At 40.6% G+C, this 17158-nt stretch overlaps 1 protein-coding gene across 50 annotated transcripts in view; it reads right to left on the reverse strand.

Annotated features, from left to right (window-relative positions):
* Positions 1-17158, reverse strand: part of MAP4K4 (mitogen-activated protein kinase kinase kinase kinase 4) — a 193070-nt gene that overhangs the window by 100749 nt on the left and 75163 nt on the right. For all 50 annotated transcript variants that reach the window (XM_045077684.1, XM_045077678.1, XM_045077686.1 and 47 more), the window contains exon 3: positions 7586-7642. In XM_045077684.1, the coding sequence (XP_044933619.1) occupies positions 7586-7642 (57 nt within the window). The remainder of the gene's footprint in view (positions 1-7585; positions 7643-17158) is intronic.

Raw genomic sequence — 17158 nt, forward strand, 5'->3', positions numbered from 1 at the left:
TAAGGGCGTTTATTTATCTTAGGCTATGCCAGGTATTCTCAATTGGAGTGATATCATCCCCCTCCCTGACAGGGAAGAAAAGTAGGTTTGGGAGGTGGAGGGAAAAAAACATCACTTTTTATGTATAGCGCATAAAGATATACATACAGGACATGAACAGATACACAGACATTTTAAATTTCATAAGGAGTTATTAGGAAAAAATATCTTCAAAGGCTTCTTAGGGAGCTGATAATGAAAATAAGGCTCAGAAATACTGCTATATTTTTTGAGGATACAGTAGAATTACCAGTTCTCAAAATCAGTAATAATTTTTAATTAAAATAAATCAAAATTAAATCAATGTAAGAGTTTTTCTTCAAGGACTTGTACCAATATTAAAATAATAACAACAACAAGAAGAAGAGGTACACCTTGTACAACTTGTGATCTTTATCTATAAAAAAACTGACTAAGGAAAACATTCCAAATTAGGAACTGCAATCTAAGATGAAGATTACTTAAATTAAGTTAGGAGTTATCAAAGGTAAGAAAATGTCAGAGAGGAAATTTGGCATCCCAGTTTCTCTCTTGGTAGCAAAAACAGAGAAGGCAGTTTTTGTTTTGTTTTGTTTTTTTAAAAAGGGAGGGGTGCCTGGGTGGCTCAGTGGGTTAAGGCCTCTCTCTGCCTTTGGTCATGATCCCAGGGTCCTGGGATCAAGCCTCGCATTGGGCTCTCTCCTCAACGGGGAGCCTGCTTCCTCCCCTCTCTCTCTCTGCCTACTTGTGATCTCTTTCTGTCAAATAAATAAAAATCTTAAAAAAAAAAAGAAAGAGAGAAAAGAAAGGTTAAAAAAAAAAAAAAAAACAAACAAAACAGAAACCAAAAAAAGAAAGACTATCTGAGGCAGGGGTCGGGGGAGGTGGAGGAGGACACACAACTGCCATCAAAGCTGACAGCTGCACATGGTCTCAAGGATACACAACCATCTTCTCCTGACAGCCCTCAAAGATGCTGAGTGAGTGGGCCAGAGCCATGGACAGGCACTTGCTGGACAAAGTGTCAGCAGATGCCTGAAATGGAAGAGGCCAGTACCAAGCTATAAGGCCTGCAGCATTTAACTGGACTCCGAAGAATAATAGGATAGAACAATAGGTCACACAATCGACAGAGATCTCTCCCCCCTTTCCTTTTGTTCTTATTTTTAGTCTAGACAAGAACAGCACATTCATTACATTTTGCTCCCCTTCAACTGAAAAGAGATGAAACTGTGAAGCCTGACAGGGCCTTGCTTTGTCACTAGAGTAAGAATGTTCTGCTCCCTACCATCAGAGCATAGACTCCTTAAGAACAAGAAATTTGTCCCCCTCCTCTTCCATGGACCTAGCTCAGGTGGTGCTCAAACACTGCTCTACCAGATGTGATCTATATTACTTAGCATTGGGCCTCTCTGTGACTCCTGCCTCTCCAATCTGATGATGGGCATAGGCTAGGTTTTTACCAACTGTCCCAGGCAATGACATGTTTTTACATAACTTTTATTCTTCCAATCCTAGGAACATAGTGCAAGGAATATGAAGGGTACTCAATAAAATGTGCTAGCTGGCTTCCTGCACCCCAACGAGCATCAGACCTAGCATCTTCCTTTCCTCCAAGGAATATGCCATGATTACCAACCACAAACATTTTGATCCTAAGACTAAAAAAAAGTCTGCTCTGGCTGATCTGCTAAAAACAAACTTGAGAAAGGAGAAAATTGGTCAAGACTAATCCAATCTTTAAGGTCCAGATCAAATCTACTTAGAACCTAATCTTTGAAACTGTTAACACTTTCAAAGGCTCATCAATGGAGAATCAAAGATCGGGATTCTAATCCCTGTAATCTAACTGCGCAAGAGGTGCCAGTGTCTCTGAGCTAGAATTCTTCACTCGTAGATATGAGGCTTTTTCCCCTAAGGTTCCATTAAAATAGGGGTTTTTAAACTTGAATGTACAACAGAGTCCCCAGGAGGGCTTGTTATAAACCAGACTGCTGGGCCCTAGACCCAACCCAGAATTTCTGATGCAGCAGTCTGGGTGGAACCTGAGACACTGCATTTCTAACAGGTTCCTGGGTACTCACTGGTGCAGATCCAGAAACTATACTTTGAGAATCTGCTACTTTAACCCCATCCCATGCCAGAAGGGCCAAGTGGAGGAAAGACTACGGGACTGGCCAGAAGACTGGAGTGGAACTCTCTATTCTGTGGTGATGAACTGCAGTAAAACATCATTCCACAGAGCACCACTTCATCTCAGTTTGACATGAAACACCGCATACTAAGTTTGCCTTTGTTCTCTCTGCAACACCCCAAAAAACGTTTAGCCCTACGTAGCCCAAAGCAATGACCAACACAAATCAGGGCATTGTGGTACAACTACTTGTACCAGAAAACGTTTAAGTACTCAAAACCAAAGGAGTCCTGTGAAAAAGCATGGATTAGCTCCCATAGCCAGATGAGGCACAATTTGATTAAATAAATCGTAACATTGAATACATTTGCCCATGTCTACACCAACATCCAGAAGAAGAGAGAAAACAAAGAATGGTGGAAATAGGTAAGGAAATTCTTCTTTATAGACCAATGCTTACTAATATAGAGGACAGAAACGAAAAGTCATTATTTCACTGCAATAACTAAATCAGGGAAGGATCACCAAATGAATGCCAAAACAGTTAGTTAAAAAGTTGTTGGTGAACAGAATATTCACACAGTGCCAAAGTACTGGCCTGGAGATTATTTACAAAATGCAAAGCTAACAGTGCATCCTGAGAGAGGAGAGCTCTGGCAGCTCCCTCTTTAATAGAAGATTGAACTTGGACTTGGCTTCACTAATAGACAACTAGAAGGGCTGTACCTCCTGATGTGATGCAATGGGAGGGATCTAATACCACGAATGAGGCATTCTTGCCAATACACACACACACACACAGAGTCTAACCAATGCTCCCAACCCAATTTCCAGTTTTCAGGAAATGTAGGAAGGACCAGGAAACATAAGGAAACAGGCAAATCCAGTATGTGGGATATTTTACAAAACAACTGGGTACATTCTTCCAAAAGTCAATTTCTTAAAAATGAAAGAGCAGAGAAGAAAAAGAAAAGAATGGGAGGGGCCAGGAGGACACAGAGGAACTGATCTAGACAAAAAGTGAGTCAAAAGATAACCAAATGTAATACACAAACCCTGGTACTTTTGAGGATATCTGAATACAGACTGAACATCAGACGAAAGTCTGTAAGCATTAATTAATTCTTTTAAGATGGTATTATGATTATGTGGAAGACCGTATTTTAAGAGAAGCACACTCATACAAGTGCAGGGTCATGATGGTGCTACAACAATACACATACAACATATACACAAAATGTTAGCAACTATTGAATCTAAGCAAAGGATAGAGCATGTTCATTCCTTCAACAGTTCTGTAATTATGAACATTTTCATAGTAAAAAATTGGGGGGAAATTATTAAAATGAAAACATTAAATATAATTCTCAGAGATAAATCTTACTCTGAGAGCTTTTGGTCCCCAAGTTGGTCTGGCTAATTGACTTTCCTACCTTCTAGAGCATTAACTCAAAGTAATGGGATATCCCAAAACTGTAAGAAACAAACTATTAGCCCCTCACATTAAGACACAAGGACTAAAAGGAAGGAGCTTATCAAGAATTCAAACAATCACTTCAAGTTTCCCTGAAAACACATCAAAAACATATATACACACGACTGCACATCCAACTGGGGAAATCTGAACAAGCCCTATGGACTGTATCAGCGCCAAGTGCTGGTGGCCTGCCCTGTTCTGAAGCCAGGCTGGCAGATGTTGCATAAGGGTGTGGGCTTGTTTGCTGTAATTGAACACTGGAGTACAGATCAAATCTTTCACTTGTAAGAGCAACTGTTTGCTTGCCTGATCTTGGGCAAAGGCCTCAGTTATGAAGATGTTAGAAAGAAAACTGGGTGTTGGTACGTGAGACCCCACCCCCCATATAATTCTCTACAAATTCTTTGAATCTATAATTATTTCAAAAACAAAAGCACCACATTATAGATCTCATGTCCGGTTTTCTCCAGTTTGAACGTATCCTTAACCAGCTCCTTACTCTTTCCCACAACCAAACTGATAAATGACAAGCTTTCTTTAAAAAGAGCTCTTCACAATCCTAAAGATAGTCAATTCTTAAAATTGTGAAAGTCGGAGAAGATATACAGAGATCTCTACATCTCTTGCAAATAAATGCCTCCAGTCTAGACTCCCCACTTCCCTACGTAGTACCTTTACTTCACCCCAGGTGAAATACGAATTTTCAGCTGGCTCCGTTTTCCAGGATCACAAAATCATGTATATGTACAGAAGTGATGAGGGCTCAGTGCAGCCAGCCTACAGCACATTCATTCAGGGATGCCAACAGCTGAGGAGAAGAGCAGCCACGCCATTTACCTCCCCATGTCTGCTGCTGTTCTGGCCTTCTGAGCCTGAGAAATAACTAGTAGGCTGGTAAGTGCCTCTCAATTTCACTTGAGGAAGAGGCTCAAGAGTCAGGACACGTCCATGATTTTTCCCCCCCGGAATAAGCATTCATACTTTTTGTTCCTGAGAAGAAACTGAGTAAAATTCAGGAACTATACAGAATCCTCCTCTCATCAACAGGACCATTCCAACAGCCTCTTCTGCTGGAGCTGAAACCAGAAACATCACCTACAATTTTCCCCTCATGCCAGACTGCTCCCAAATCCCCCTTAGGGCAATACCTAAAACTTGACAAGAGCAGGGAGATCCTTGATGTGAGGGGTGGCAAGGTAATGTTTTCTAGGGTGCCAGCTGCCGGATACCTTCTTTCCATAACTGATAATTGCTCTGAGCCCTGACCATGCCCCAAGCTGTTGCACAGAGGTCACTCTATAGAGAGGTCACTGTATGAAAACAACACACAAGAAACATTATTGAGAGGCCAAATGGTAAACGGCTGATTGGGTTTGTGTTTGTTCTGAAGACTCACCATCTGGTTATCATTTTACCTGAACACGTGGGCTTTGCATAATTATTTTTAAAGGAGTCCTGAAAATGCATTTGTCCAACAGTGCCTGATTTTGCAGGCAATTCCTTGCCTTGCCTTGTATACCTTTTGTATACAACTCAACAAATGTGGAATACAAAAGCATCTATCATACACATAGATATATATTTCATAGCTATGCTCATATATGACTAGTATATAAACCAAAACACCAACAGTGATTATTGCAACGTGGCACTATAAAGATTTAATTTTTAAAAGTATTTTCCTATATTTTACGCTTTTTTTAAAGCTGCGATTATATACTTCAAAGCTACCATCAGAGCCAGGCTTAGGGGAAGAGGGTTGCTCTGGAGAAGACAAACCTCATTCAGATTCCATTTGAGATGTGGAAGGGAGCACAGCCTGGCTGGTGACAAAAGCTCTTTAAGCCAGGGCAGCACAGGCTGAAGTGAGAAAAGAAATGCAACTCTCAGGGCACCTGGATGGCTCAGTTGGTTAAGCGTCTGACTCTTGATTTGGGCTCCAGTCATGGTCATGGTCCCAGGGTCATGGGATCAAGCTCTGCAGTGGCTCCACACTCAGCAGGGAGTCTGCCTGAGGTTCTCTCAACCTCCATACTCCCTTTCCACCCCAGCCCCACCCCACTCACCTGTGCACTCATACTCTCCCTCTTTCTCTCAATCCATCAGTCAAGAAGGAAAGAGGAAAAAAAAAATATGTAACTCTCAGAACTTCCAAATGCTTCATAAAATCCCTAAAGCTTACATTCAGAATGATGCCCAGTCTGCTAACAAACAAGTCAAGAAGTGTGTCAATAAATGCCAAAGAACACAGGCTCCAGCTACACCTTTTCCCACCGTGGCACCAGCACCATGCCCAGTGGCAAGAATGGAGGCTTGAGAGGAAGGTGCCATCCATCATTCCATTCACAGAGGGCACTTCAGAAATAACTTAACTATTGTACTTAAATCACAATTAAAATTTTGGTTCTTCACCACTCTTTAAAATAATCTTAAAAATAATATTTAACTGGAAAGCATCCAATTTCCCCAAGCTGTACACCAAGATAGGCTCACTATAAAACAACAGAAGAGTCCTTTACCACAGTAGAATACAAGAAACTTTAGGCCACTCAACAAAGCAATGGATACCTTTTCATTATAAAGTCTCCAGTATTCTCTCTGGCAGAAAAAAAGAGAGCTGCCATCTCATAAAATGTCCCATCTTCAAATATCTGTAGGAAGTTCTATAATTTGTCCCATAGTCCACAGGTAACAATGTTTTCTAATTCTTACTAACAAACATGCACACTGGAGATGAGCATGTTCTTAAAGACCAAGGAGAGAAAAGGACGGAGGAAGAAACTACTCTAGAATGCTCGACTGCACACCTGATGGTTTAGCCATTATTTCCCCAGACCAACCCCAGAAGTGGGGAAACTATAGCTTGATATAAAGATAACCCAAATCAGGGCGACCGGGTGGCTCAGGCAGCTAAGTGTCCAACTACTGATTTTGGCTTAGGTCATGATCTCAGGGTCGTGAGATCAAGCCCCTATTTGAGATTCTCACCCTCTCCCTCTGCCCCCTCCCCTGGTCCCTGCACACGTGTCCTCGCATGCATGCTCTCTCTCTCAAAAAGAAGTAAAAATAAATTTTAAAAAAGATATCCTAGATCCCCATGGCTGCTACCTAACTCTCTCTAGAATCTGTGATAGATCATGGTAAATCTTATTCATAACTAGGCAAGTCAAAAGAAACCAAGAGAATGATTAAGTAAGATTTCAGATAAAAATAATTTAAAGTAAGACGAATTTTATTCACTACAGTCCATGGTCCTTTTTAAAAAGTCTAAGTATGGATTTGAGCATGTATGTACACTCACAGGAACATATACACTTACTTTTGTGTAAATTAATCTCTCCTCTTTCCCATCTAAAGCTACAGAGTAAATCCTCATGTGACCATTTCAAGAACTATTTTTTGCTACTAAATTTTGCCAACAATCTGCTCAGCATTCTAACAGATGTTTCTGTTTTCAAACCTCTGGGAACTTGGCTGGGTCTGTTATCTTTCCCCATGTTAAAAATAAAAGAAATGGCCCAAATGTGGCCTAATACCCTAGAGAAGCTTTTCCCCACCCCACAACCCTCTATCTCCCTATTCATGTGACCTCCACGATCCCTTCTCAAATCTTTTCTTTTGCATTAGAGAAGATGTTTCCAATTATGGCCCATTAAGCTGCCAAGGATGACATCACTCAGTTTTTTGTTTTTGTTTTTGGGGTTTTTTTTGTTTTTATTTAAAGAAAATGCTACTGACTCCTAGTTACTTGGGGACCATCTGCAACAATTTAAGCCAACTAGTCTGCTGGACCTTATGAACCCGCCATGTCACCAGGGTGGGAGTGGGGGGAGGGGGGATTTGTTCAAAATCAATGCTACAAACAGAACAATACCATTACACTAGGGGTTGGAGGGACAAGAGGATCTTGCTTTTATAGAAGGATTTCTTTAAAATTATTTGCGACCCAACCTTACCTCAGTGACATCCATAACTTTGATGGCTGCCAGCTGACCTGTTTTAACATGTCGACCCTGAAAAACAGAAAAAGGAAGAAAATTGGCACCACTGTTTTTCCGTGATCATTAGAAAAGAATGGTTGAAGTTTCAATAAATCATTACATGTATCATTTCTTTTGTATTTTTTTCCCAAAGTAATGATGAAATAGTCCCATGACCTCCAGTACAACAATATGGGTTGTAATGCCAATGAACTCCACTTAATAAACAAAAGAAGTGGTAGAGCCAATGAGTTTTGATAAAGTATCAATTCCTTTCTTCTCAGGTTCAATTTACCTATCATTACCTCTCAACCTAAGCAACTTAAATAATATTTTCTTCTACACATCAACTCAATCACGTTTTCTTTCTTAACATTCTACATGAATGAAATGACCCAAAAAAGCCTCTTAATCTTTATTTTCAGAAATGGATAGTAGCCATTTTTCCCTAGTGTACTCCTAAGACTCATTACTCGATTTTACAAAAAAGTTACCTGAGAGTCTTCTTTGAAGCTTTCCTGCAGTTCCAAGATAGGGAAGTTGGGAGAATAATTACCCAGAATAAGGAAGTGTAAAAGAGATAGGGATGGTGCAGTGATAGTCTAACTCCTGACCTAGGACCTAAAACTATTATTTATATCCCTGGGCATTTCAAACCAATGTCAAGTCAATCTCACACCCAGATGAACAGGACTAGTTTTAATTCCTGTCAGCTCTGTGTCCCTCCATCCACTCTTTGCAGTGTTCTGCTAGCCATTTCTCAGGTGAGTAACACAGAGCTATCCATCTCCTGAGCTTGATGTACTTCAGGACTTTGTGGACAAGAGTCTTTTCTCAACAAATGTAAAACAGAAAGAACATCCCCATAGCTTCCAAGAGCCTGCCTCTCTTGTTGTCTCATGTTGAATAGTTACGAACTTTAGAACTTGAAACCTGAGAAAAGCTCTCCATTTAGTATGGAAAGCTTACCCATGAACTCAAGTTACATCTTGGACAAAACAACTCCATGAAAATGACACTGTATTACAATTACAATTACATCTCAACTGTATAAGGTCACAGTGATAGGGAGTCCTGCAATGGACCAGGAGTTCACCAGCAGGAACTATACAACAATGTAACATACAGGTAACCAGGACAAATAAAATCCACAGGCCAGGAATCTCATTGCAACTCTCACCCACCCACAGACACCACCCCCCCCCCCACAAAGCGAATTACCTTCCTGGCCTTCAAAAGTGCATCCATGCAAGTAGGGGGCACCACCTCCCACAACACACACACCTGCAGTTTAGACAGTCTCAAATTCTGAGGCAAGCAGGCTGGCTCCACATTGGTCCACGGCTCAAGGTACTGCCTCCTGCCCTGTCAGCTATTTCCCAGCTACCATTCCACATGCACGCACGCTTTTCCATCAGTCAGTCTCCGCAGATCTGAACTGTCCTCTCAACTGTGGCTTCAGTACTCCATCACCACACCATCCCCAACATCGTCACACAGCCTGCTTAACAGTCTGGCACCCTTCCTGTATTCACAGCTGAGTAATCCACAGTCCTGCAAGAAAATGCTGCCCTGTATCTATGTTCCCATACAGCGTACAAAATGATCTAAGAAGCCATTCGACCTCTATAGAAGCCCCACCCCAGAGATGCAGAGTAGAACACAACGGTGTGTCATTAAAGTGGTAATTTATGAACATTATATGGTCTCCCATATCTCTGATTCCACTGCCATTTTTTTAACTACCTGTCTGTCCAAGACTTAGTATCTTTTGATAATATGCATTCCTGAATCACTTATTTAAAATTTTTGCCTATGTGTGTTTTGGATCTGTAACCTCAGCCTTTTTGGAAACTGAGCTGTCCATGTCATGGGCATTGGCAGGATCCCAAAGCTAAAGGACAGTGACACAGAGCATGGACTACAGCATCAACACTGTGTCCACACTTCCTGTCCCCTTGGCCTGCATAAGGTAACATAACAGTGCCTCAACCTCCTGTCTAAGAGGGGAACAGTGGTGCCCACTTCACATGTTTATCATGAAAAATAACAAAGATGCAAAGAACAGTGTAGTACACATGAGTGGTAAATAAAATAATAAATACGGTAATAAAATACAATTGGACTTTGTTTCCCTAAATTGAAGACAGAAAATTAATTTATTAGCATAGTATCAAAACAACTCCCATGACCAATTGGTTAACACAATCATGAAGCCAAATTATGATTTCCTTAAATCCAAGAACAAAGAGGAAAACTTAATGGAACAAAGTATTAAGTAACCTTCCGGTGCTTTCTATATAAGGGACACAAAGATCATCTATCTCCGTAGCACCCACGAAGCCCTCAAAACTAGTAACACATACCTGATTACTCTTCCTGCAGGGGGTTATTTCCAAATTACTAAAGCAAACTTCTTGCTGACAGAATCAAAAGATGAAAGAAAATGTCACAAGAATTGCCCCCCAGCTTTTGTTCTTTAAAGGGGTAAATTGTGCTGGCAATGTGTTAGGTGAGGTGTGGGGGAGGGGAAGGTCTTCTGAGTACCTGATAATTTAGGATCCTTACAGATGAAGAAAATCCATGGGCCTATGGAAAAAAAACCACTCCAGATATTTATGTAATGTAGAAGTATTTCCCTCTGTGCCTGAACTCAAGACCACAGGATTATTCTCAGAACTTAGGGTTTGATAGTGGCATAAAAGCTTAGAGTTGTGAATTCATTCAGTACTTGCTTTACACAGAACGTGAGTTTCCCTTACTAAGGGACTGGAGAATCAGGACCTAACAACTAATCAATTATTTTTGTGTCCAGAGGGTGGACCATGCAAAGGCACTAGCCTTCACTAACGCATGCCAGGTCTTCCAAAATTAGGTCCATTTTAAATTTAAACTTAAATTTAAATCAGGAAACAAAGAATTCTGTCTCCCACTTTTATAAGAAATAAGACAACATAATGAAAGAAATGAATTTGGGATTCTGGCAGAGTTAGGCTTTCATTTCTCTGCTACCACTTCATTACTGTAAATTTCCTTGAGAAAGCTTCCTAGGATTATTGTAGGATTCCAATGTTCTTTTTAGAATAGGAAGGCTAGAAAAAAAAATGCATAAAGTACATGAAGCTCTGGCCATCATATCTGGCATATAATGGGCTCTAAGATAAGAGATCCACTCCCACCAGAGGCCTATGCTAATGCTTTCTCTTTAATTCCCCTTGCAACTACCATAACCCCAGTCAATTTAAGTCCATTTCTCATTTTTTTTTAAGTTTTTATTTATTTATTTGACAGAGAGAGATCACAAGTAGGCAGAGAGGCAGGCAGAGAGAGAGAGGAGGAAGCAGGCTCCCTGCTGAGCAGAGAGCCTGATGCGGGACTCGATCCCAGGACCCTGAGATCATGACCTGAGCCGAAGGCAGCGGCTTAACCCACTGAGCCACCCAGGCGCCCCATCCATTTCTCATTTTTAAAGGGCATGGCCAATAGGGGGAAAGGCAGTAGGATACTAAAGTAATGTACTTCCCTAATTATTTTTTTAAAAAAAGAAACAAAAAGAAAACCTCCAAATCAGAAAAAGAAATAATAATCTATCTACTCAGATGCATCATCTTTGCAAAAAAGAACCAAAATGGTGAGCAAACAGACTGAGGAGAAAAACTACAGCTGGGATTGAAATGCACCAAACATCTATATGTGTGTAATTGTGTGCAAAGGAGATCATATGAAGAGTGGTTGAGAGGCTAAAAGTCTGTCTGTAATTTACTCAATACTACCCCAGAGAGAACATAGTAAAGCTTCCTTCATCTAGGGGTGGGTTATAAGCTTAAGTCTACAAAAGCCAAGTGTCCCCAGCCATCAGGGAGGCCCTGCCCATGCTCCCATGGCATCACTTTAGAGCTGTAACGAATGGCACTCAGTAGCACATGAAGAGAAAATACACATAATCATAACCAACTGCATTGTGCTAGGGACTCACGGATATAAGCAAAGGCATGATTTCACTGAAGTCTGAGGCTACACATCTAGACTATTATCATTCCACTCTGACCTCTACACCATCTCTTAAAGGCTGCTTCATGAAGTTTGCTCCCTACAGATGACCAATATGACCACCAGAGTCTGGATCCAGCATGTTCTGTCACTGAAATGCTTACCCTGTGCATGGAGAGGTTTGCAAATTAATATTAATAGGACCTTTCTTTCTACCATATCATCCACTTTCAGAACATGCCAGTATATTATTTGGTCAGCACTAAATACACATAGCTAACATCCATTTATGAACTTGATTCTCTTGGCCTGTTACCTCATTTCTTGGACATGATGTCCCATCCAGTGTTATAAAATGCCAGAAGGGAGAGTCTAAAGGCCCCTGGCTTTTTATATGAGGTTACATGTGAACATTAATGCACTTACAAGTCATCAAATGAGGAAAACCCCCAAATACCATTCATAACTATGACACCTAGAAATTTTTTTGAAGGCCAGCAAAACAGGCCATTATCCTATTCTACAGATGAAGAATGCTGAGGTGAATGCTATTAAGTTATCTGCCCATGTATAATGGCAGCAGGATTGTCTTTCCACAATAATTTATAAAATGCAAGCGACGGGCTCCTACCATTTCTATCAACTTGTCAAATTCCTGCTTTGAGGTCCTTTGTTTTTAAAGAAATAGCTTAAATTATTTCCCCTCAATGCCCTTAAAGGGTTACCAAGATTTGGAATTAAAATCATTGCTGCAATAAATATTATTTGACACAAAGTCAGATTGGCCCACACTAACCAGAATTGTCCCCTTTAGGAAAAGAACCTCTGCAACATTTGATTTTTGGTTTTTAAATGAATGTTTAAAATGTTTTTAAATGAATGAAATGAATGTTTCTTTTTTAGAAAGGAAAACTCAAACTATTCTTGGCAGATGTTCAATCTAAGGAGAAGCCTAATTTCTAACTCTCCTTCATGTTTATTAAAAGAGTCAGAACTGATACCCTGCATCTGCAAATATGCATTAATTTATGTACATGTTATAAGAGAAACACACACACACAAAACATGGTTTTAAAATGCAGGGCACTGTGGCAGCCTGTCTGTCTGCCTCTAAAAGCCTGTCCCTAATCCACCAAGAGGAGCCTAGTGGTGGAAGAAACAACATTCAACGGAAGCTTTTAAATCCCAAGAGGAAAAAGAAGGCAAATCACCAACTACCAGGTAACTAACTCAAGTTACATAATCTTTTTTTTTTTTTTAAGATTTTACTTATTTATTTGACAGAGAGAGAGAGCTCATAAGTAGGCAGAGAGGCAGGCAGAGAGAGGGGGGAAGCAGGCTCTCTGCTGAGCAGAGATCCGGATGTGGGGCTCGATCCCAAGACCCTGAGATCATGACCTGAGCTGAAGGCAGAGGCTTTAACCCACTGAGCCACCCAGGCACCCCGACATGCTACATAATCTTTACCTAGACCCCCAGGAAACTCCATTAAAATACATCTGACAAATAAATATGCTTATTTAAAGGCAAAATCTGATGGTCTCACTCATAAGAGGAAACTTAGAGGAGGTGCAAATGAATCGAAGAAATGAAAAACCAAGTCCTTAACTCAAGACTCCTCTCCTCAGGGATGGTCATGCACCTGTTTGACAACAATCATCCCTTATCGTTGTATGGCATCAGCATCTCGTACCTGAACAAGGACGTGTACTGGACCTTAGCAGCTCCTTTTCTGCACTCAGAGTTTCCTACTAAACTCTGGCCTTTCTTCACAGAATCATGAAGGTTTTGTACTCATTCGGACTGAGAGAATAGACTATTAGAGAAGAAAACTCTATTAAATTTATGACACTTTGCAAGGTAAGTAAACAATTCAGGAACAACAAATATCTTCTCTCAACAACCCAGAGGGGTGCACGCTTACAGCCTCAACTCTAGCAAGCATGACCCTTATGATACCCAGGAAGCATCTAGTACTAGAGATAGCACCATAAGAACAGGACACAAGGCCCCAGGAGGTCCCTACTTTGGGGGCATGTAGTGACCAAAGCACTTTCTGTGCACTTTCATTTACTCCTGAAATAACCCAACATAGGTACCAATGTCCCCATTTCATAGATAGAGAAACTGAAGCTTTGGGAGGATTATGCAGTTAAGTGCTGTAAACTTTAAAATAGAAATGACCACAAACTTCCCATTAAACCAACTTATATAAGAGCTGCTGAGTATACTATTCTATAACATAAATATTTTAAGTGGTTATAATCAAACATGGAAATGCAGTAATCAATAACAAAAACTTACTCTCAATCCCTGGACTTTCCTCTCTTATGATAAATCAGAAAAGTCAATGAAAGAATATCCTGAAGGAATTCTTTAGGAAATCTGAAGGCATATGTGAACACATTCAAGTCCCTCATTCTCATTCTTGGCTTTCTGAAACTGGTAATGGGCTTGTCTGTTCCTTCATTACCTCACCATAAATTTTCTTTCAATAAATATTGGAGATCAGAATTCTCCTTTCTGCTGACTTTAACCTGAAACAAAAACTCCAGAGATTAACTTCCTGATACTGGTTTTCTTATTTGCTTAACAGAAAAACCCACCCACACCAAAATTCAGTAAACTGAAGACTGACTATATTTAACCAGTGCCCAGGACATCCCCTATGCTGCCAGGGGAGCTAAAACACCCCATCAGCCCTCAGGAAGTTTATAATTTAGAGGGACATTAAAAAAATCCACAAGAAGGGGCACTAACCTGGTGACAGAGAAACACTGTACTCTGGAGCAGAAACACTTACGAAACAGGACAGTGTGAGAGCAATTGCTCTGCTCTAACACAAGGTGCAAAAAGGTGTTGTTAAAGAGACCATCACGGTGAGGCTAATAGTGTAGACCCATCATGGAGGCTACAGCAGGGTCTTTAATTGTTGCCCAGATGCTCTCGAAGATCATCAAAGGACAAGAGGTGGATCCCTTGATGTCTAAACTGTAAATACTCCTTACCGAATCCCAGAAAGGAACAGTTTAGGCAGGTATCAACTGGCGTGGAGGAAGGGGGAGAACTCAGCAACTCACCCAGGACTAGAAGATCTGTCACAAAACTGCATCACTTCTCTCCAAACATTTAAGGACAAAAAGAGCTCTTTCTACTCTGCACCCAACCAAGAAGATGCCAGTCTCCCACTTAGTCAGAAGAGGGCATTCCATCATGGGGTGATGTGTGTGCCTGCCACAGAATGGGCAATGACCAGCTGCTCCTTATTCCCATCCAACTTGGGAGCTGTTACTTGATCTTAATGATTTTTTAGTGGTGTTTTTTTGGTTTGCACATGTAATATTTTAGAAATAAGGGATTTACTATGGGAATAGAGAGATGTTAAATATTCCTATTAAGTAGTCAAATTCAATTACAAAAATCACTCACTTCCACCCATGATGTATAGATTTCCAGGCTCCATCCCAGGCCCACACAAGAGAATTCCATTAAGTGGGGTATAGGATTCCAAGACTTTTTAAGCCAGTCTCTAGTGATTCTTCTGCATTCTCAAGTTTGGAAATCACTTTTCCAAGCTTGTATTAAAAAGCCCAAACTCAAGCTCTCATATCCTTTTTGGACTACACAGTATTTACTTACTGTCACATATACACTCATTCATTGTCTTAGCTAGGGGGTTTGCTATGTGAAGGTTAGATTTATAACACATGAGTTCTAAGAAATGTCAAATATGTTTATAATAAAAACAAAGAAGTTATGTCCTGAAATGCTCAGGAGCTAAAAGGATGGCAAGCCTAGTTAACAAAACAGCTGATTTTATAGCCAAGAGAGTATACCCAGGAAGGACACACACCAGTGGGACTATGCCCCTGGTGTGCCAAGTTTCTCCCCAAGACATCTTATCACATCACACATAGTTCAACTTAAGAATTCCAACAGGGGAAGGGAGGGTGAACAAGCAGAGCACAGGGGATTTTTAGGGAAGTTAACTTGTACTCTACCAGATTGATGGTATACATATTGATGGATACAGGTCATTATACATCTGTCCAAACCCACAGAATGTACAACACCAAGAGCAACCCTAATGTAAACTATGGACTCTAACTGATTACAACATGTCAATGTAGATTCATCAATTGTACAAAATGTGCCACTCTGGTGGGGGATGTCATAATGGGGAAGGTTATGCACATGTGGAAACAAGGGGTATATAGAAATCTCAGTTATCTTCCTTTCAATTTTGCTATGAACCTGAAACTGCCCTAATAAAGATGAAACTTTTTTTTTTAATTCCAATCTGCTCCCTCTTATATTTCCTTATTTTAAAGGACAAATATGAACCTACATGACCATGTGGTGAATGGCATGAGCTCAGCACTGGGTAACCCACTCACCACTCTAAGATCCCACATCCATCCAACCCAAAGGCAAAGACCAGCTTCACAGGTTCTGCACTGTAAACCCAAAACAACAGTCCCCCAACTCCTGAGTGCTCTTTTCTAGGAAGTGTATGTGAAAATTCCAAAACTCAACCAAAGAGAAGAGGCGTATTACCCAGACAGCACTCCATAAGCCATTTAAGATAAGGAACCACATAATTAACTTGAGAGAGAGAGCTCAGAGCACTTCAGGAAATAACCTCAGTCTTCTGAACACCTCCTCAGAACAGAGCAGGAATAATGGCAACATGACCCTATCGACACCTATCACACTCCACAGCCCAAACAAGTATGAAGTAAGCAGGTTCATTTTTTTGGACATTTCATCCTTGTCACTAATATTTCTCATTACAGTCAACATCTGTTTATCTGCCTCTTCCTCCCTTCCATGATCAGGGCTGTGGATGAGTAGGAAGACAGAGAAAGCAGAGGAATATATGAGTGTTAGATCAGTCCAGACTTGCAATTTAATAAAAAGAGAGTGCTCCTATTCTCTCAAGAGTTTAAAATTAAAGACTTCAATACAGAATTGTGCCTTTCTTAGGTTGGAGCTATCTTACCTGGAACAATACTCCCTTTAAGGACAAGTATGCCTCAGTAGCAGAGAATGTACAGATTTAACTTCTACAAAGAATTACAATCAAAATAAACAGCATGAAAAACTGTTATCTAGTGCCCACTCCCCAATAAGTGAGTCATTTTGATACATACATCTTTTTTCTTTAAGAGCCCAGTCTGGATGGAAATCTTTCCAAACCCTGAAATCTTGAGTACATTGAAGTTACGTTTCTTAATGGCTCAGGGAAATCATGACGAACATCAATTACTAACCTGTCCTTGCAATTACGCAACAGCCTCAGGCAACATTACATAAGGTGGTAATATTCTGACTCCTACAAAGAAAGGGCTCAGTCATACGGGTTTTGCATGCTTGTTCTGTCATTTTCAGCTGTGTTCTAGAACAGATTTGGCAGGAGTTGGGGATGGGGGAGCTTGCTGGCCAGAGAGCAAGCAAGTTCCAGTTAGGTGAGCCAGCACTGTAGCAAAAAGCACCTTCATGCTGAGAAGTGGAGACCATTTGGATGGACACCTACATGAAAGGGGCAAGAAAAGAAAT

The sequence above is a fragment of the Mustela putorius genome, unplaced genomic scaffold (genome assembly GCF_011764305.1).
Source record: "Mustela putorius furo isolate JIRA1106 unplaced genomic scaffold, ASM1176430v1.1 tig00000224_pilon_pilon_pilon, whole genome shotgun sequence".
NCBI lineage: Eukaryota > Metazoa > Chordata > Mammalia > Carnivora > Mustelidae > Mustela > Mustela putorius.